The sequence below is a fragment of the Pholis gunnellus genome, assembly GCF_910591455.1.
Source record: "Pholis gunnellus genome assembly, chromosome: 12".
Classification (NCBI taxonomy): Eukaryota; Metazoa; Chordata; class Actinopteri; order Perciformes; family Pholidae; genus Pholis; species Pholis gunnellus.
The window spans coordinates 12346673-12367239 of record NC_136539.1 but is presented as its reverse complement, the minus strand read 5'-3'; the positions used below and the strand labels follow the sequence as shown (position 1 = coordinate 12367239).

General features: G+C 41.1%; 1 protein-coding gene across 5 annotated transcripts in view; it reads right to left on the bottom strand.

Moving 5' to 3' along the window:
• The window catches only part of LOC306703907 (dedicator of cytokinesis protein 9), a gene marked incomplete at its 5' end in the record, with an annotated part of 71825 nt that overhangs the window by 8442 nt on the left and 42816 nt on the right, over positions 1-20567 (bottom strand). For 3 of the 5 annotated variants that reach the window (XM_079170071.1, XM_079170070.1, XM_079170072.1), the window contains 34 exons: positions 118-233; positions 1058-1194; positions 2614-2661; positions 2753-2819; positions 2933-3047; positions 4644-4777; positions 4870-4981; positions 5407-5523; positions 5628-5806; positions 6963-7074; positions 7229-7312; positions 7409-7555; positions 8171-8242; positions 8346-8471; positions 8566-8635; positions 8974-9089; positions 10338-10427; positions 10594-10680; positions 10955-11073; positions 11166-11289; positions 11378-11470; positions 11565-11630; positions 11809-11996; positions 12098-12177; positions 12403-12525; positions 12845-12927; positions 13253-13375; positions 13859-14071; positions 14826-14966; positions 15074-15148; positions 15793-15845; positions 17397-17571; positions 20132-20266; positions 20396-20491. In XM_079170071.1, coding sequence (XP_079026197.1) covers positions 118-233; positions 1058-1194; positions 2614-2661; positions 2753-2819; positions 2933-3047; positions 4644-4777; positions 4870-4981; positions 5407-5523; positions 5628-5806; positions 6963-7074; positions 7229-7312; positions 7409-7555; positions 8171-8242; positions 8346-8471; positions 8566-8635; positions 8974-9089; positions 10338-10427; positions 10594-10680; positions 10955-11073; positions 11166-11289; positions 11378-11470; positions 11565-11630; positions 11809-11996; positions 12098-12177; positions 12403-12525; positions 12845-12927; positions 13253-13375; positions 13859-14071; positions 14826-14966; positions 15074-15148; positions 15793-15845; positions 17397-17571; positions 20132-20266; positions 20396-20491 — 3816 coding nt within the window. Of the gene's footprint in view, positions 1-117; positions 234-730; positions 775-1057; positions 1195-2613; positions 2662-2752; positions 2820-2932; positions 3048-4643; positions 4778-4869; positions 4982-5406; positions 5524-5627; positions 5807-6962; positions 7075-7228; positions 7313-7408; positions 7556-8170; positions 8243-8345; positions 8472-8565; positions 8636-8973; positions 9090-10337; positions 10428-10593; positions 10681-10954; positions 11074-11165; positions 11290-11377; positions 11471-11564; positions 11631-11808; positions 11997-12097; positions 12178-12402; positions 12526-12844; positions 12928-13252; positions 13376-13858; positions 14072-14825; positions 14967-15073; positions 15149-15792; positions 15846-17396; positions 17575-20131; positions 20267-20395; positions 20492-20567 lie in introns of all 5 variants that reach the window. The other 2 variants (XM_079170069.1, XM_079170073.1) reach the window with 2 other exon arrangements.

Here is a 20567-nt window from a genome sequence, read left to right as displayed (position 1 = left end):
TCTTTTTATGAAGAATAAATTATTAAAACCTAAATACTGCATTTAAAGAAAAATGGTGCCAAAGCAACGTTCACTAGTACAGTTAATGTGTGCCAAGTACTATGTTATTTATGTTACCTTGAATCCCATGATGAAGATACTCAGCGTGTCCAGGACGGTCAGGCACACTTCAGTAGCGATGTTTGCCTCTAGCAGAGACTGATTCAACACGTCTGCATCCGAGTGACTATAGGCTAAAGAATACACAAGAGAAAGCTGAAGCTGTTTCACCCCCACCAGTGCACAGAAGGACCATTTAAACATCATACCGCTTGAAATATGAGACCTTAGCGTTAAAGGCAAAGCTGGAAAATTTCATTCCAAACTGAAACAATCTTACTACAAACAAAATCAATACCGGTTATCAAATGAATAGCGCATTGGTGAGGCACTAATGTTGTTAACAAATTGTGACAACATTTGAGTTTTTTTATATTTATGAATTTGTTTCAAGCAGCATTTGCTTCCTCAAATATACAGGTAGTGTTTTGGAATGAAACCTCTATATATTTCCCATTGATTTTGTTTTTCAGAGAATGAAATCTTAAAATGGAGTTCAGAGTAGATGAGCTGGCCATAGGTATGGAAAGAAAGCTAGTGTTCAGTTAAAACGGGCATGCTCTTAATTTTAACCAAATGAACAAAGTCAGTAACAGTCTGCAGACGTCCTGCTAACCTGATACATTCTTACCATGGTCTACAGATATTCCAAGAATACTTGAAATCTTTCTTACACTGAAAACACAAAGAAACTGAGTTAAATGATGCCATTTGACAGGCTGAGCAAATAGCTTAAGCCCTTTAGGTAAAAGCATCATAACGCTAAACACAAATACCGTAGCACCAATTCAATCTAATTTACTGATGCTGCAACCATGTCTTGCGGGCTGGGTTTAAACAGAGCATGAGGGGGATGTTGATGATGGTGAAAAGTATGAGGAGACTATACAGAGTGAGGCGGAGGAGGGCGGGGATCCTCTGGTAAAAGGCTGTTTGATGAAAAGTATGGGGCACTTACTGTGGTTAAAAGTGTATGAGTTATCCAGGCTGCTGAGCTGCTGTAAGCGGGCATGCATCATTCCCGCCCTGTTACGGGACACAGGCAGAGTCTGAGACTTCCGCTCATGTGCTACGGGTCCTGCCCCATCCTGGTTCCTGTTCAGGAAACAGGTCAATGTTAGACGAATGGTAGGTTAGCGAAGCAGGTTAGGGTGAATAACACACCATTTTTGCACACTTGAGTGGTGTAAATATCACTCAAATGTCCTGAGAGCAAAAGCAGATTTGATTGTATTCAAACCGTGATTCATAGCATCTACTTAAATATCTTGTTTGATTTTAAATGTATCATAGTAAATCATAACATTTTGGGTGACTTTTACACATACCAACTGAAGCATGTATCCATTAAAGTTGTGCTGTAGATTTCGCATGCAGTTCAATTACATAATTGCAGAAGCAGCTTTAGTGATTTAGAGCAAACGTCATGCGCATAAGAAGAGATAGATGCTATATGAATTTAGAGCCAGTGGTTGTGTCACAGCACTGCAACTTCTATTGGGTGAGACGATTATCATGCATTAAGTTTGAGAAAGTCAGTTCCGCCTTCAGTCTTACCCAAGCAGGAGAGGGCAGGAGCCAGGTTTTATTTCATTTTGTTAAACTTGCCAGCAGTTAGGTGAATAGAGATAAAAAAAAGTGGTGGGAGGTTAGAGAGAGTGAACACCCAAAGCCCTCTGGGGGTCAAGGCCAGAGCTACAGTAAGTGTGTTTGGATAAATACTTGTCACATAATTGTGCTCAACATACATTCACACCCTTCAATCGTCACACACATTAGCAATGCTGTCTTACACTTGATGATCTGAATTGAAGACAATAAGTAGCTACATCATTGTCATTATGTTATGACGATTTGATGACAATTTTGTCTTCTCATAATAGTCAGATATCGATCTACTAGAACAGTGGTTCCCAACCAAGGTTATTTGTACCTCAGGGGCTATTTCTGCAGGTGCCAGATGGTCCATGGACAGATTGTGGAGTGGCTACATTTATTTGATATAACAGAAATGACAAAATAACCTAAAAAATATATAACAATTGAGTCACCATTAAGACACCACATGTTGTCATTTAGAGTGGTGAACGCTAGTTAGGGAGTGGAAAAGTAATGGATACAAAGTTGAAAAGGTTACTTTAAAGTAATTAATAATTGGATAAGTAATGAATAAACTGTTGAAATATTTAGCTAAGTAGATAAAAGGATTGGCTAAAAGTAATGGATAAACTGATAAAATAGCCAAAGGACTGGATACAGAGTCGAATGGATAAATGATGAAAAAGCTAAAAACAGTCTAAGTTAGCTAATGTATAAATGGCTGAAAGGTGGAGCTTCTGTTACTCCAAGTGGCAGTAGTACGACTGCAAACTTGACCAAACCGACCTAAACACAGGAACAACTGTACGTAAAGCCTGCAATCCTTTATCAAGAACTCAACTCAATCATTATTCAGATTTAAAAACTTTTGAATTGAAGTCATGCAATGCTTTCAGATACTGACAACAACATTACCTTGCGATGTATCTCTTTCCCATGTATCTGAACTGATGGAGGCACACTCTGTGAGGAACAGGAAGTGAGACTCACAATCAAATCTAATGCTTTACTTGCAGTGTCAGGGTTGTCGTGAAAGCAATGTAAGGCATCTTACTCGACAAGAGTGAAGAAGTCCATCAACTCAGCGGATGAAGCCTTGTTCCAGTATGTGAACAGAGCATCTGGAAAAAGACAGATTGACATTGTAGACATGTAAGTGTGCTCAGTGTTTATGCATCGAGACAGAAAGATGGTGAGCACAGATATTGAGGAGAGAGATGGAGTGACATGTTACCTTCAGACATGCTTTTGAGCACATGCAAGAAGCACATGAGGAGGCTCTTGATCTCTGACTGGTCCAGTTTATCACATCGCAGCAGCGTACTGCCCAGGGTTGAAGCAGCCTGGTTCTGAGGGACAAAGCATCCGGTCAGGCAGAGGACAGACAAATATATTATCCTGGATGGCTCTTTGCTCTGTCTAGCTCCTTTTGCTGCCTCAAGATAAACCACAAGTACTGTCTACAGAAACTATTGTCAGTTTATATTTTGTATTTCCAAAAGACAAAGGGTATTTGTCATAGAAATTACAAAATACAAAGATTTTCTTGAACAGTTTACATCTAGTTTTGTGGTCATAGTTCAAAGTCTAGACAACTGAGTCTTGGACCTGTATTGCATTAGACATTAAAAGTAGTGAAAACTATACACAGGGACTTTTAAAGATGTTATGAATATGAGTAGTAAGAGTTTTCTGAAGGCCTGTGGTTACAGTCGTCAAGCTACACTAGTGGAGTCACTCACTCTTGATGTAGCAGGGCTCTTATTGTTGTGGAAAAACTGCAAACGGAAAACAAACGCCATTTCTCCAGCTGAGGCAGAGAGCAGGGAGAAGAGAGAACCAAACCAGTGGAGCAACAGCTCTACCACATAGAGGGGTTGGCGATGTACCAAGCACGTTCCCTTGCCAGCAGTTAGTCTAGACCATGAAACTAGCTGGGGATGACTTAATGGAAAGTATGAGGCTATGGCTTTGGCTTTTTAACGAGTGTTTTGGGGAGTGGTTCAGTTCATGGCTAAAGTTAGTTTTTCCTGAAAAGGTGGACAAAAGCTGTGGTGCAGTTATTTTCAAGCACTTCTAAGAGTTTGAGCTAAAGCAGTTTGGGTTGATAGTCGTGAGTGTCCCTCTTTTCCCTTTATGCTGTTGCACACGTTGTGATAAAAGCTACCACAAACAGCTTCAACAGTAAATTAAACACAGCGCAGATAGTGAAAATCAAATAATTTGTGTTTAATGGACTTCCTCTCAGATTTAAATTTAGCTTGAGGCTGTCTCTCAGTGAAAGCAAAAATGACACGGCACACGTGAGAGGAACTCAAAAGTGACAAAATCCCTTGAGCGTGCATGCTTCTAAACATCTGGAAAAAGAGCAGAGACAAACCCCTTGAGGCCCTGTGGTACAGCAACTCTGCTTTACGGCCCCAGAGTACAAACAGGTCAAAGCCTTAGAGTCATCTGGCAAAGAAAGGGCTTATAGGGTTTAGGACACGAGGAAACTCCCACACACACACACTAACATTCCCAGATGGGACACTCCTAGGGAGGAGGATGAGCGGCACTTTGTACTTGAAGTGAAATGCTGGGCTGCAGGGCGCTCTCTGGCACACAGGGGACAGAGAGTAGGGAGAAGTCCATGGTGACACGCTTGGTGCGCACGGAGAGCATGGACTCCTCAGTCTCCGTAAAGTAGCGCAGGACATTGACAGAGTGTCTCCATACAAACTTCTCCTTCTGCCGTGGACAGCCGCACACATAAGGTGGGGAAGTTAATGGGACAAGTTAACAAGGGGTGACTTTCTGAGGTGCTTTTGTCACAACAAGGTGATCTCTGATATGTCCGGGGCACGCTAAAAATGCATGTCACAGGAAGCCTACATTTGATATCTGACACGTTGTATGAAATTACTTTACAGGCATAAACTTTACAGGCAATTTGTGAGATGTACCTTGTCCAGAGAGTTGCCCTTGTCATTGTGCTTCTCGGACAGGCTGTTGCCAGAATCAGTGCTGATGAGTGAGCCGCGGGAGTCTGCGTGGCGCACAGAGTTGATGTTGGGGGTTGACGACGTGTGAGGTGAAGCTGCCAAAAACAAAAAGGAGCAGTTTTATAGTAATGTAAAACCCAAAGGTTGTACATGTTTTTCCATTTCCCAGCATTGTCTGTCCACTCACAGGTGCCAGAGATGACTCCAAAAACATCTTTGTGCAAGCTGGTGTCCAGAAAGGTGCTGGATCTGGGAGGTGTCATCAAAGCGTTGGTAAGAAGTGAATCATCTCTTCCATTCTGAGGAAAAACAACAGTATAATGGACACAGACTCACATACTATATGAGGTACGTACGTAAGGAAAACCACTAGGTTTAAGTCTTGGCTGAAAACATTTTAACAAAATTAGATATGATGCAGCTAGAAAACAAATTAATATATGTATGGCTGTATATGACAATTTTCACTGTTTACATCTTCATCTTTGTATGGCCCCATGTCAAATAATGATATGTACAAATAATAATAACTCATATTGTAGGACTGCTGCAGCACCCTTTTATGTCATTACTATGATTTTGCTTCTCTTTGTGTATTTTATATTTGTTTGGGTATGGATGTCAGGAGGTAGGATTGTGTGATGTTTTCACGTCTCTCTTCATTTATCTTGTGAATGAAAGGTAGATAGAATACTAAAAAGACGCCACTAGATGGCTCCCTTACATTGTTGGAGTGGTTGACGGCGAATGGGGACACTTCCTTCACATTCAGCCTGTTGACGTTCTCTTGGAGGAGACCAAACAAGGGAAAGTACAGGGTGGCCAACCTGGCTTGCTGGCTCTGAAAACACATAAATCATCTTAAAGAGTCTCTCAAGATCGCACACGTCCGACACTGAAGGAAAGTGGAAATAAAAGAGATGGAGGTCAGAGGGCACTGCTTACTTTGGAGATGTAGCGGTCATCAAACGTGTGCTTTATCATCAGATTCTTTAGCACATGGATGGCTATCTGACGAATCTCCCTGAACTCCTGCAGAGCTGCACTGACCTCCCTGAGCAGCAGTCCGACCAGGAAGTGGTTCTTGCAGAAGTCGTCTGTCAGTGAATAATCCATCTGGAGGTCTGAGTGGAGGAAGAAGAGGATGAAGACATTAGGATTGGCTGACAGAGAAGTGAGTGAAGGAGGTGAATAGAGATGAAGTCACAAACAATGAGAGTACATTGTTATTTAATATCAAATCAGACACAATTCAATTAACAACAAGAAAACAGGAAAGCTTGGACAGAATACAGATTGTTGACACCGTTAAAGCTTGGAAATCTCCCTCGCTGACAGATTATTGATGTTGACTTCGAACAGAAAAGCTTGGCATTTATGTCTTTTGTTGTTTGTGATTGGTATAGATTCAGGCTGTGTGACTGAGCGGCTGCTCCACAACAGACAACAGTGATCTTTGTTGAAACAGACAAACGGGATTAAAGCTTATGATTGAGCTTTCAGGACTCCCTCGAAAGAAAGATTTTAAAATCGCAATGAGAAAAATCTGGTACAATAAAAGTTAAATTAAAAAAAGCTGTTCACAGATGGTTCCCAGCATTATCTTAGACAAGTAAAGCAACACCAAATTGCACAAAGATTCCCCAAAAATGGCTGTAATCAAGTTAAACACAATGTTTTAACGACTTTAATCTTTTTAAAACCAGCATTTTCTTTTAGCATGCAAGCATTAAAAGGATCTGATTCTTTAGAAATGACAGTAAATAACGTGTCTTTTGGAATTATAGTCATAAATCCCAAACCACATCAAGACAGAAAAAAAAACCTACTTGCACACATAATCACCCACATCTGCACAAAGAGCCAATCTCAGCCTCTATACTCACATACCGCCGCAAATAATAAACAGTATAATCTGTCTGTACAGTGTCTTGAAAAAGATAGATACACAATCATGCTACATCAACCAGGATGCGGCAATAGAGGAATATAACTGATTGAGTTCAGAATTTGGAGCCAATCATTTTACCCATTCTGGTCACGGTTGAATGATTAGATCAAAGTCTGCTCTTCAGATGGCATGCAAGCAGCGCACCCTTGCACCTACCTACTAGATTATCACACGACTCCACCGCATCATTTGGAGATAATAAAGCTAATTGAGGAACACAAAAAAAGTGCTTTCTGTAGAATCAAAAAAGACTGCTACATTAACAGAAAACCTAATTTTAATTAAACCACAATCAGGCTCGGTACAGGTACATTTGATGATCTCCTCACCTTGAAATCTCAGTATTCTTCCCTTTCCAAATGGCATGGGCAGGTTTAAGGGGACGTAGTGCTCGTGGTAGCACACAACACGTAGGAACTCAAACCTGAACTCAAACAGCGTCTGCATTCGGAAAGGACAGAAACCAGAGCAGCAGCTTAAACACAACACTCAAACACAACCTCCTCAAAAAACATACTTGGAGCACAGCCTGATAGCCTCCATCAGGACACTACTATTTGTTTGTATAAATGCTTCTACTGTTTTCATCATGTACCTTTGGGTCTCCAGGCATAAAGCAGTTGATGTAGTTGTTGATCTGCTTGAACATAAAGCCTCTGTCCATCAGGTTGAAACAGCGCTACAGAAGGATGGGGGAAAAGAAAATAAGTCTCAAGTGTATACTTGAAAACAGATGGTGCTCTCAAACACCATGACAGTAGCTGTCGCTCCTGACCTTGATGAAGACCGCCAGACTGTGGTTGGCATTCCTGGCAGCATCTAGGTTGTCTTTATATTTCTGAGTGATGTGTGGCATCATCATGTTGACCAGCGTCTCCACAGAGTGATGGAAGGATGCTGAGAAGCGCTGATTCCTGGACAGCTGTAGGACACAGCACGGACGTTCGTACAAATGTTATTACACAGAGTAACACACCCCAGTTTAAAAGGGTTAAAGGTGATATTCTTAATTAGTTTTATGATGAAAAAATATCCCATGAAAAGACCAAAATCTACAATGCATGAATAACACGTCTTGTTTTTATAACCAAAGCCTCATATAGCTTATTCTTCTGTGCCACATCAACGAGCCACACTGTTGCATGTGAACCATGTTCCTTCAGTACATATTGATGGTTTTGGTCTTTTTGCAGGATTTGTTGACAATAGCAAAAATATAGCATATCCCCAGCCTTGTACTTTAACTGAAACAGTTTCTAAGGTGGTGTGAGCCACTCTTGTGGAGCGTTTACTTGCTTCCACTGTGACCTCCACTTTACGCCAGTGGAGGTTAAACACAGGGATGTGGTTGCTTATGGGGTATGAACAAATGCAGCCAATTAAACTGCAAAGCAGTGTGGGACAGACCGTGGATACATCCTACTTTGACTGTGGTGCTGCGGCTGTCCACAAGACCTGGCATGTTGTAACCACAGCGAGGAGCCTAAGCTGGTAAAAAGCACCCCTGAGTCAAACACAAATGTTGCGGCAGACTCACCTTCACTTTACAGCTCTCAATCAAGTACTGAGCCATGGACTTGACTAAGGCTTCAAAGAAATACCAGGAGTACTGCAGGGCAGACAAACATCAATCAGAGAGCAATAAAGAGGAAATTCATGGCAGTTATAATCATACACCGTGTAATCCTCTAAAAAAAGTACAACTATATCACCTTGAGGAGCTTGTTACTCGTGAGGAAGTCTGTGGAAGGCTTCAAGATAGCAGTCATGGCTTTAGCCAGCTCCTCGTGCACTAATCGGTTGGTGGCGGACGTTTGTGGCTCAGTCTTGAATACAAACTGTCACATGAACAGACACATGCAGAGAGAACTATGAGTACAGGCACACAATAACATAGATATTGAGTTGTTTTATGTGGCTTGTGACTTTTACCTTCACATAGGATCTCAGGTGGTGCTCCAAACCCTCCTCGTGGCACTGTGCAACAATGTGAATCATGACTCTAAAAGGAAACAATGGAAAAGGGAAGCATGTTGGAGGAGGCATCTTTTAATAACAGTTATTTACATTGTGTTTGTTTTAGATCATTCCCACAAAGTTCTTTCATGCCAGAAAGTCCTATTGACAGGTATGTCGTATAAATAAAAATAAAAAAATCATGCAAATCATCATTTTTACACTAAAGAATTTAAAAATAGTTGTAAACTCTACCGAGCTCTCTTTTATACATAAATACTGAAAATGTAATTTTTCCAATTCTATGTACATTTGTTTATCGTCATTTACATGACATTACTTGAATTTTAAGCTAAAGTCAGGGATCGTCCAGAGGAAACCTGCCTGGTGACGTTGACTGCCACGTCCTCTTGGGTGGCACTGGTTAGCACCCTAAACAGCTGATTCAGGGTAGTGGGCAGGAACTTGATCATCACATGGCTCTCCATGGCATGCAGACTCTGAAGGTAAAACATCACAGACATTTGTTTATCCAGAATTTGACTGCATGGCCCTACACGTATAATGAGGAGAATACATGTGGAAAACAGAGACATCACCTTCTCTCGTTACTCAAACAAAGAGCTGCAGAAGCCTACCAATAACAACGTGTGAACAGGAGGACATGCGTAAAGAACACTGTGCAAATCACCCACAACTTATGCTTCAGTTGGCTGGAACATGGCAGAGTGTAGGTACTGGTGCATTTTGCTCTGTACAGGAAACTAACACAAGCCCTGCCAAGTAATTTGACGAGCTGCCAGTCAACATGGCCAACCTGCTGTTTGACCCTCTGGCTATTGTTCGTGTTCACTGCTGTGTTTACATTAGAACCCAAGAGATACTTTGGACCAAGTGTTGCTCTGGTTGTTAGTGTCTACCTGGGGAAGAGTGAACTGAGATTCCCATGAACTGGAATAAGAGTGATTGATGGAAAAAGTGATACAGAACCAAAGAAATAAAAGTGGAAAAAGTATCAAGCCAACAAGGGGTTGATATTTGACAGATTTACTGGTATCGGCCTAATCGTTGCAGGCAAGGAACAACTAAATCCTGTATAAATGTCAATGGAAATAGCTCTTCACAAATAGTCCAGAAGAGTGCACTGTTGGAAGGCTACAGCACATCGCCCAGCATTAATCACATCCCTGTGATTCAGCTCTAACCAAGTGTGACTGTCTGCGGTTCCACGGTGAGTATGAGCTACGGTTAGCTTGCAACATAATACAGAGAAGTTACAGACATGAAAACATGTCTGACAAATACCTTCAGGTATCCAAAAATAGGTATCTAACTTAATTCTGTTCAGACTTGAATCCCAATCCTTTGCATGTGCACTCAGTTATACAGTATATACAATGACTGCAATATAGACTGTATGTCAACATTGTGTATTATGGTTTAAATATGACTCAGTGTAGTCTTTTAAAAAATGTTCTCTCAAACTTGTACGTACAGCCATTACTAGCCAATTAGTTAATCTACGAAAAAGACAATGTCTACACATTCTTGTTAGAAATAAACAACATGAAGGAAAACATATATCCTTTTTAAAAATATATATATAATAATAAAAACATAATAATGTGAATTAGAACATATAATCTTAACAAATTAATTGAACAAAAAGCATTTTGTAACATTAATTGGCATGTATTAAAGTCAGTATCTGTAGTGAATCCCTTGATTTTATACTTATATTGTTTTACCTTCAGGTATTTCACAAGTTCTCCTCCGGACACCTGGGGTGCAGGTGCGCTGCCCTGACAGTGATGAAAGAAATTGTGCAAATGTTGATCCTGCGAGAGACACAAAGAACGTCAGGCTACAGAAGTTGATTCCACAAAGCTGTGTTTTAATGAAACCGCATCGCAACTTCAGATTTGACAAAAAAAAGAGAGAAAAGGGTTGCAGATGAATCAGCACTATAACTAGTACTAACCGTTTGTTAAAACAAAAACAAACCTGAGTGTAGACAGTGGAAACGAGGTGAGTGGACACCTTAAATATAGGCTTGCCTCCATCCACCCATTTGACTTCAGGGACAGAATGCTGTAATACATAGAAAAGGCAATAATAAGTCTCAATAATTCAGTAAACATTCTGCAGGAATGATGAGTATAAATATGCCCTTTTGTTGCAGACTTTCATATCCCATTAAAAGTCAAGTTTTCATATTGTGGGTTGTGGCTTTTGGCTTGACATTTATTGACATATTCATTTAAAACAGCTTTGCACTAAAGATTGAGAAAGAGAGGACAGCACTTCAACTCTGAGGAGACGAAGCCAAGCCATTACTGCTTCACAATTTCGGGACGCAATCTACCTTGCTGGCCCCCTCCTGACAATTGAGGTATCCAGCAGGCAGGTTGGCAGCCACAGGGATCTGACTCTCGTTCATGGTCACCCGGCCATCTTTCAGCAGGGGGAGCCAGGCGTAACCCACTGAGGGCAGAGAAAGAGGCAAAGATAGTCAGCTAAGAGCCGGATGCAAAATACATATATTTTTTAGCTATGCGATTGTGAATCAGTGTCACCTTGAGTCTCAACCAGGTCTCTCCTTTTGGTGCTTGCCTTGCTGTTGCTGTCACAGCTGACGTGGTGGAAGGTGAAGAGCAGATGGTGTTTCTCGTGGAGCTGGGTTGGCAGCTCAATCTTAAACTAAGGAACAAGAGCACAAATAAAAACACAGTCATTGATTGTCTTGACTCCTTTTCTGTTTAAAGACATTTGATGCAGTGCGTCTTACCTCATCGTAGAATTCGGGGTTGTGCTGGTGATGTAATACTGCAGCAAAGGCATTTTTGGTAAACAAGGGTCCTCCAGGTCGGCCATAGATGCACTGTGGAATGACAGCAATAGTTAGTGGGCTCTTGTGACGGGAGGGGCTTTTCTTTGGGGATTTGGAAGCACTTCCAGGATAGATTTGAGTTTACCTTTAGTGAAACTGCCTCTTCTTCATCCGAGTCCTTGAACTCAATGCAGACAGCTATGTTTCTAGCCTGAGGGCAGACAAGGAGAAAAATGTACCCAGTTAGCCAAACCATGAGAAAAAAGTGCCGTAGCTTCAGACCACAATAATTTAAATTTAGAGAATCTGTCCAGACAAAGTCATTATAATTCCTCCTCCCTTGACAATTAACATGCAAAGTAACACTACGCAATAAAAGTTTGAGATACCTTTGTGAATGACTTTTGGCTGTCGTATTTCAAGTGCTTCGGGTAGACATAGAGGTGATTGTTGTAGATGGTGAAAGGCTGGGAACATTTGGCTATGCACGGCACAAACTCCTCCACTTCAAAGAAGACGTTGGTCTTCTCACTGACATCAAACTGCTTCACAGGAATGTAGGATGAGGTAACACAATCTATATACAGAAGCAGGAGGGAGGGAGACCAAATAAACACTCTGCTCTGAGCAGCTTTCATCTCTCATGTTGGCTGCACAGGCCAAATTTAGAGGCCTTACTTGTCAAGTCGGGGGCTACATTGTCAATGGTAACATCAAGGTTTCCTAGGATTACAGGCAGCTTGGCCATCTTCTCTGGCCTGGGGAAAGGGAAATAAATTACAGTCAAGCCGTAGCTATCTAGAAATGGTACACACACACACACACCACATTCATATGTGAGCAAACATCTTATTTTTAAAACTGACCAGCATTTCCCAAAGTACAACCTATAGGAACATATTTTCCATATTTGCCTTTCCAGAACATCTGCAAGACTACTCAGACAATGTATAACACAGAGCACTCATAGAAGCGTTACTAACTTTCTGAAATCGGCGAGCAGTTTGAGCATATCGTCATTGGATAGCTTGTTGCTGTCCTGTCTGTACAGAGCTGAGAAACGAGCACTTTTGTCAAGCGTCCCTGAAGCATCTTTAAACAAAGGCCTGCGAGAAGTAAAAGAAGAGTCAGGAACATTTCTATTACCCTGAACACACATGTATGAACTGTTTGAGTGAGCTAAAGTACTTGGATGCTAATGTTTCATTTGACAAAGGAAAGACTATTTACAGTCTAGGGCTGCATCTCCCAATTATTTCCATAATTGTTTAATCTATTAATGAATCTATTAAGCCCAAGGTGACATCTTAAAAAAGATTTACACTGATAAAAAAACAGAGAAAGGAGCAAATGTTTATATTTGAGAAGCGGACAGAAGACAGAACAGACACTTAAAAAGCTTCATTATTAAAAGAGATAAAGTACCTTGCTGCCCAGGCAAAAGGCATCCTGTACTGGCCTAGTCGGCAACATGCCAGCTTGGCATTTTTCAGGACCTTCTGTGCCACCTAGTGTAAAACAGGAACACAGTGTGAGTTGAGCTTCATCGCTTTGACACACAAGTTGGTCTCAGCCCTGCAGCACGGTAACATATTCTGCTCGCTGCCATACACAACCCCCCCCCCCCCCCCCCCCCCCCACAGTCCCGTCAGGGTGCACAACCGCATTTGTACAGCCAAAGTCAATGCTTGTGTTGAGCAACTGGTCGGCGCTTAAAAACAAGGACGATTATCTGTGCATAATGTGGAATAATCTGGTGGAATCTGCTGAGTCCGGGGGAACGTGCTGCCTCGTGCAGAGGACGGTGATGGAGGTTCATGGGTGGGTCAGTACCTTGGTGGAGTCTGAACTCTTCATGTAGGGCTCGGCACAGTGGTTGATTCCCCCCTGAAGCACCTTCTCTATGCGAGCCACCAGGAAGATATCTGGATGGGGGCATGTTACCGAGAACACTCCCTGTGGAGACGGTGAAAACGGTTAGAATTTCCTGAATGTTAAACATGTATTTGACATCTGAAATGATAGATCTGAATATGAAACAAGACACACATTCAAACGGGGGAGTTGTTGAGCAAACACAGACATTCATACCCCCCTCAGGATGTATCGTAATAGATTTGGTGATCCCCTGACTTTTCCTCTAACGCCGCCATCATCATGTCTACGACCAAATACCTGCAAAACTAATTCCCCTCAAAACATTCTCATCAGCCTCAGCTTAGCTCTGTGTTTAGAGCTGATTAGCAAAAAAATATGGCACACATGGTAAACATTATACCAGCTAAACATCAGCATGTTTGCATCGTTGTTAGCATGCTGACGTTAGCACTTAGCTCAAAGCACCACTGTGAACAGTGCAGTTTCATAAGGACACTAGCATGACTGTAGTCTTATTTATTATTTCATTTTGTTTTGAGGTATGCTTTTCTGTATTTGTACCTGTCTTGGATACTGCATGGCGGCCTCTGGCACTCCATGGACCAATCGTTGCCCCTCTGGGTGGGTGTCCCCTCCCCCGTTCATATACTGACTGGTGTTACTGGGCACCATGCCCCTTACAGAGAGGTGGTTTAAGTCCACGTGGAAGTCAGAGGAGATCTTCCTGCCGTTCTGGATGTCGAACAGTGACAGGGTGACATAAAATGGCTCCACCTGGAGAAGAAGGTCAGTACTGTAACAATGCTGTATTGGACCAGATGATGCTGAGGATTGTTTCAACTTGTGCATTTCGTCAACCAGTCTGCATAATCAGGTAACCAAACTGTTGTTAACTAGATAATTACTACATTACAACTACTTTCGGGACTGGGGTAAAGAGTCCACTTAAATGGGCGCTTCAGCAGGACTCTGACAGCAAATGTAATACATCACTTAACCCTCTTACTCAGCCATCCAAAATAATTAACAACACTACAGGCAACGTGCACTGTGTTATATAGTTCCACATCTACACTAAAATAAGGACACTTTAAACCAAAAACAATACAGATACAACTACTTAAATTAAGTCATCTCAATGTAAATAAATATAAAAACAAAAAAAAAAACTACATATTCACAAAGATAAATGTCATCTTACAGTAAAGATCATCCAATGCTCGGGACGCACCAATAGAGAGAGCTGGTTGAACACGATTCAAAGTGTGTGTATGTGTGACAGTGTGGAGTCTTGTTAACTGACTCTTTAATAGACAGTCTCTGTTCGGAGGGACAGCGGGACATCAGGCTCCATTATACAGATTGCTCGCCATGACTGAGCCCGGTGCCTGGTTGCTATGCCAACAGGAGTCCGTCAGCAGCTCGACTAATGAGAGGAGTCAATCCGGCCGCTCTACAAAAACATCTCATCTGTCTTCAGTCATCTGGATAACGATATTTCAGTTATTTAGGGCCTAGTGTGTCTTACGTTTGTGGTTGGTCCCTCCTCGTTCTCGGCCACGCAGCTTTGCAGGTTGAACGAGAGGTCGTTGCAGTTCACCAGAACACGCTTGCCAAACTTCTCCTCGAACTGCTTCACATCCGGCTCTATTCCTGAGAAATCTAGTTTCTGAAGACAGTACGATGGAAGTTATCACATTTCATTAGGAAGTGTTCGGTGTGATCTCATTGCCACATGGAAATAAGTGGACTAAAATGAGCTTTACATTTAATTACCTGTGTGTCAGGGTCCAGCGTGAACAACTTCAATCTGGTCTCGTTCCTCATCCTAGACTCGATATCTCGTGCGCTCTGAGGAGGGGAAAGGCATTTTTCGAAATTCAAACCACATACTGTCTGAAACATGAGAAACATCGTCTGGGAGATTTCCAGTCAGTTGGATTTATCAGGTGGTGCAAGCACACACTTCAGTGCAGCACACTGTAACCTGTCAAACTGTTTCCCAGTTAACTGATACAACCAGTTTCCATGCACATATGGCTTTGTTATTGCGTGCCACTTAACAATGTAACAGCATGAGAAGCTGACAAAAACCCCAAAAAACGTCTGCCGCCTGTAAATCACCAGTCAGTAAATCGTTTAAAAAAATGTTTCTATCCTAAAAAAAAATCTGTAATACTCTTGATGCATGTGTCATTATGCCAAAGCAAGAGTCAGCTTTTTCCACTCCTGCATATTTACAGTGTTGTTTTTTGGGATGAAACGCAATGACAAGAGGTCTGTGTTTAATGTCAAATCAGATCCACAAAAACAAATGAATGACTGAGAAATTAGGTGTGTAACCAGCATCTCTTAAATCTAAATCCAAGCCACATGTGTGTGGCTAAAGAGGCCCTCTTCCTTACAACTTCAATGAGGAACAGAGGCTCAATGCTGCAACTCCATGTGATGATGTACCGAATGTATGAGCACCCGGCTGAGAAAGTAGGACCTACCTGAAAGCTGTCCATGCTGCCAGAGGAACTGTCGGACTTTCCAAGATCATCATCTAGAGGGAAATGGAAGAAATCATTGGATGCAGGCCACAGATAGTTGAGCATAAACAAAACACCCCATCATTGTTAAACACCCTTAATCGCTTTCTGACATGTCAAAGACAGTAAACAGTCATTTTAACTGTACAGGAATCAGTAGGATTGAGATGAAGATACAGCAGGTCTCAATGGCATATTTATTAAAGCTGAGAGTTCTCCTCAAGAAGAATCGTGTGTTTTCCTCTCATGCACAGCGTGATTAATAAAACCTGAGGAGTTAGGGAAGATTAGGCATTCAAACGCTTTCCTCCATGGCTAAGCCTCCTATGAGACAGGAGGGGAGTATTAAAAGCCTGGGTGGTCTGGTATCATATCACTACGCTGCACTACAGCGCCAGGAAGAAGTAGAGCATTGAGAGGATGATGGTGTGAATGATCCTCAGGTACATACAGTATCCCAGAGTACATAAACTGATAATGATGAGTGGATTTACTGGATCTTCATGTGTGGGTGATAATTATTTTAGATAGAACAAGTGAAGGTATTTTTCATAATAGTGCTTAGTTTAAAAAAATATTACAATGATAGCTATTCTAATCAACATTCATTAAAAAGTGAAGATGGTTTATACAATTTCGAGCACTAAAACTAATTATTTTCATTTAAGATTATCCTTGTATTGTTTAACCTATAAAATATTTGTGAAAACTGTCAAACACAATTTCCCAAACCCCAGGCTGACGTCTTTAAATCTTGTTTTGTCCGACCAACAGTCCAAAGCCTAAAGATATTCAGATAACAATCAGAAGACTAAGAAAACCAGTCAAATCTAAAGTGTCAATCCGAAATTCAGGTTGATTTAGAATTTCTATTTGAGAAAAAGCAGTCTTTATCTCAAGTCTCCAAGTCTTTTTCTTGATTTGTGTGCATAGTTCCATTTGATGTGTCTGTACAATAGAGAAACACTGTAATACAGCATTTTCTTTCCGGGAATGTTGCCACAGAGACAGTTCGTAATATTACAAAAGAATATAAATATTGCAGCACTTTCATCCGTGGCGCATTTGCTCGAATCACAATTGTGTAGCCTCCTGTGGCAATAGATAGGGACTTAACTGACATTTATTAAAATGAAAATCTTTAAAATTGTCACTAAGAAGCTGGAACTGAACAATTTTTCGTAAAAACTCAAATAGAAAATTATCTTTCTGTTGATTAACTTATCAATTAAGTGGATAATTGTTGCAGCTCTACAACTTGCAAACAGCAAGCACAGTAGAGACCTTGTTGTCTGGACTCTTACCCATGACTTTAAGAAGCAAAACATTTATATTATTCACATAAATGTTGCCAGCGCGACCACACAAAAGCTGCTTTTGTGTGATATATTTAAGTCTGCAAAAACTATTTCTTAATTAAACCACATATGTTTCTACAAGACCATGAAAAACATAAATCATTTCTCATCATGGACTTGGATAATATTTTGACAAAATAATATTCCATTTCATATTTGTGTTTCTTTGGACGCTGGAAAAATATGGACCGACAGACAAACACACACCATCATGAATGTCTCCATTCCTCTTCTCCTGCATGGCAATCTCAAAGCTGCTGTGCAAGATCTTGTTGAGTGTGTTGATCCAATCCTCCATCTCCCCTTCACTGTCTGAGGCCAGCAGGTAGGTGCTCTTATCCTGCATCTTCAGCTCAAAAGCAAACCGCCGAACCTTGTTGTTCTGCTGCCACAGAGAGAAGAGAAGGAGGAGGATGAAAAACGGATGAATGAGATAGAAGAGTCAATCTTGAAAGATCAGAGACTTTTTGTTATAAAAAAAAAGGTAGGTTTCATGTTTTCCAAGTGTGTTGGTATCTGATATTGAATGATTCATTAAATACGTCAAATATCCAACTGTGGACATGGCAGGGCTGAAGGAACGTTTCATCTTGCTATCCAAAGCTAACATCTAACAACTGCCAGCTCATCAGAAGGCGGTAGGTTCTTAGTTTTATGATCTAAATCATAGCTGGATCCACTTTATTTCTACCACTTCCCTTCAGTTTGAGCCTGCAAAAACATAAAATAACAATATTTAGGACTAAAAATGACACTGTTTAGCTCCAAAGATCCCTATTTTCGAAAGAGATGGGAGGCTAAACCCAGATTTAATTTAACCACAGAAAGCGAATGGACAATGGGAGTTAGGGAGAGACAGATTATTTCCATCTGCGTAACAAAGCCTGAAGCTCTGCCAGGACCACAGCAGAGACTCTTCTAAAGTGAGATGGAGCTGCTGAGTGAAGTCAACAGAAAATGAGCTGGATCTGCAGCACCCAACTATGACCTAAATTATGTCACTATCCAATCTGGGCTTTTCTTTATTACAGCCCATTCAGAGCCTATAAAAGCTGATTCAGCTGCATTGCGAGACATAGCGTTATAATAAAGTATTAAAGCAGTATTTCTTTTGTTAAATATGGAAGTCATCTCATTATTGTCAGCAGTCAGTGGACTGTTATGCTGTGGTTATCGCTGTAGCTGGCCTGCGATGTTGAAACAGCAGAGTGGGAGTGATAGGGAGGGAGACAGGCTGGGGGAAAATAACAAGAGTCTTTATAAACAGACTTAATCATCTGATAGGTCGGGAGGACCGTTCTCCGTCTTCTGGACAACAAAGCTGCGCACACCCTCAGGGAAATGAGTGGGAAAACCAGACAAAATCATTTCTAAGATATTGTTAGCAGCTGTATTCTTAGAACAGTGAAGAATAGAAGAATTGTGTTGAAAAGAGAAAAGAAAACCCACAAAACCACAATTATCTGTCGTCTTTTCTAGCACTTTTGCTCCATGTTACACTACAGGGTCCGCTGATCACCTCATTAATATGTGGCAAATGCTTTGTGTGTTTAAGCATATGTTGGCGTCTCAACAAAGCGCAGGAGCAGCTTGAGGCTCAGTATGATGTCAATCCACATGTCATTACAGCTGTACAGTGTTAAACATCTGCAGTTCCACTCACAGAGCAGTGTCTGCTGGTGGAGTCTCAGTCACATGATCATTGAGACTTCAGCAGAGCAGAAAACTCATCAACTGTATGTGATATACAAGAGGCTGCAGTAAGTTAATCCCCAACAGAATGGTTTATTGATTAGAGCACTTGCTCCGTATCATAATCAATGTACAACCGACTGAATCAGGACATATTTTGAGGACATCTCCTAAATTGGAGTATTGTTACAGTAAACAAACTAGAGGGATGGGGATTAACTCTGGCTGTATAAAAGCATTAACAAACTAGCCAAAATATGTCTGTTACCTTATTGTGTATGAAGTAACCGTTTAAATGAGCTTGTTGTAGATTTATGAATAGAAATGACGAGAAATATCAGCGCTTACATTTCATTTCTGAGAAAATTCAAATTAAATGTTGAAAAGGTGACGATCACAAATGTCTTTCTTTTTTGTTTATTTGTTTTAATTTGATTTTAGGATGCTTCTCACAAAAGTAGATTTTTAGTTTGATTAATATGTTCACCTTGTTTTGTTGTGTGTGTGTATTTTGTGTCATTTTGTTAAGAATTTAAATTGCGTCATGACAATGCAGTTTTCTCATGTTCCACACTGATAAACACTCCATGTGTTAAACTCTCCTCCTTCTACACTGTGGCCTGATAACTCTCCCCCTCTACACATGATAGGAATCAGACAGTCCTGGAAAATCACTCAACCGATATCTGATTGATGCCAGCTGGGTGCTTCATCAGTAATATCTGTTTCTTTCCATCTATTGAGATGATAGACAGATGATGATGATGATGAGTCTTGGCCTACACTCAGATTCATGCACGTGGCATTGATCGTGAGGCCGATGGAAAGTGCAGGGAAGTGAGACCTCAGCATTCACCTTGTTTCACCAGCTGAGAGTCAGCAGTAAAGCATGACCTTGGGGAGGAGGGAGCTCAGGTTTCAGGGAAATGAACAACATAGGGTCTCTCAGATACTTTTCAGCAGCAGCCCATCGATGTTAGAGACATTTGTGGTGAAATTTTCCCTGTTGTTTGACTGAAGCTTACGTTTTACCCTGCATGTTGGAAAATACGTTTACTGGGGAAATAATTGTGAAGAGGAAGTAGCCATGTCTGTATTCTCACTGCATTTCCAGCAAATGGCATTTTCATTTCCATGATGTACCAGGCCACGGGATATCCCTTTTGGCAAAGCAGGCAATGGTTTATTCAGGGTCATCGCAGTTCAACGATCACTGCCTTCATGCCAAATACACTTATTTTAGATCGTACCTGAATAACACCCATACAGGAGTCCAAGAAAATGGTTCCTTTGGGCTCTTTGGAGATCTTCTCATCCTTGTAAAAGTTTAAATTATAAGAGCCGTCCCCGAGCTGGGTTAGATGGAAATATCTCCTCTTGAACGACTGGAAAAAAAGAAAAGAAATAACTTTTAATTATTGGGAAAGAAATGCCTGTCAAAACTAGCTGCCTGTTGATCGAATAATCAATTAATTGACTGATGGTTTCAGTTTTAAATGTCCCCACTGTCTCACCCTCATGGTGACGCTGATGGCATTATTTATGTTGCCTTTATACAGCCAGCCATGTTTGGAAATCCCGCCTTTCTGGGATCCTAAGGAGGCCGTATCCTGCAGGAGACAAAGACACAAGATGAGACAATTTAATACACACTGCAAAGGAAAAAGCCATGTAATATATCATTGG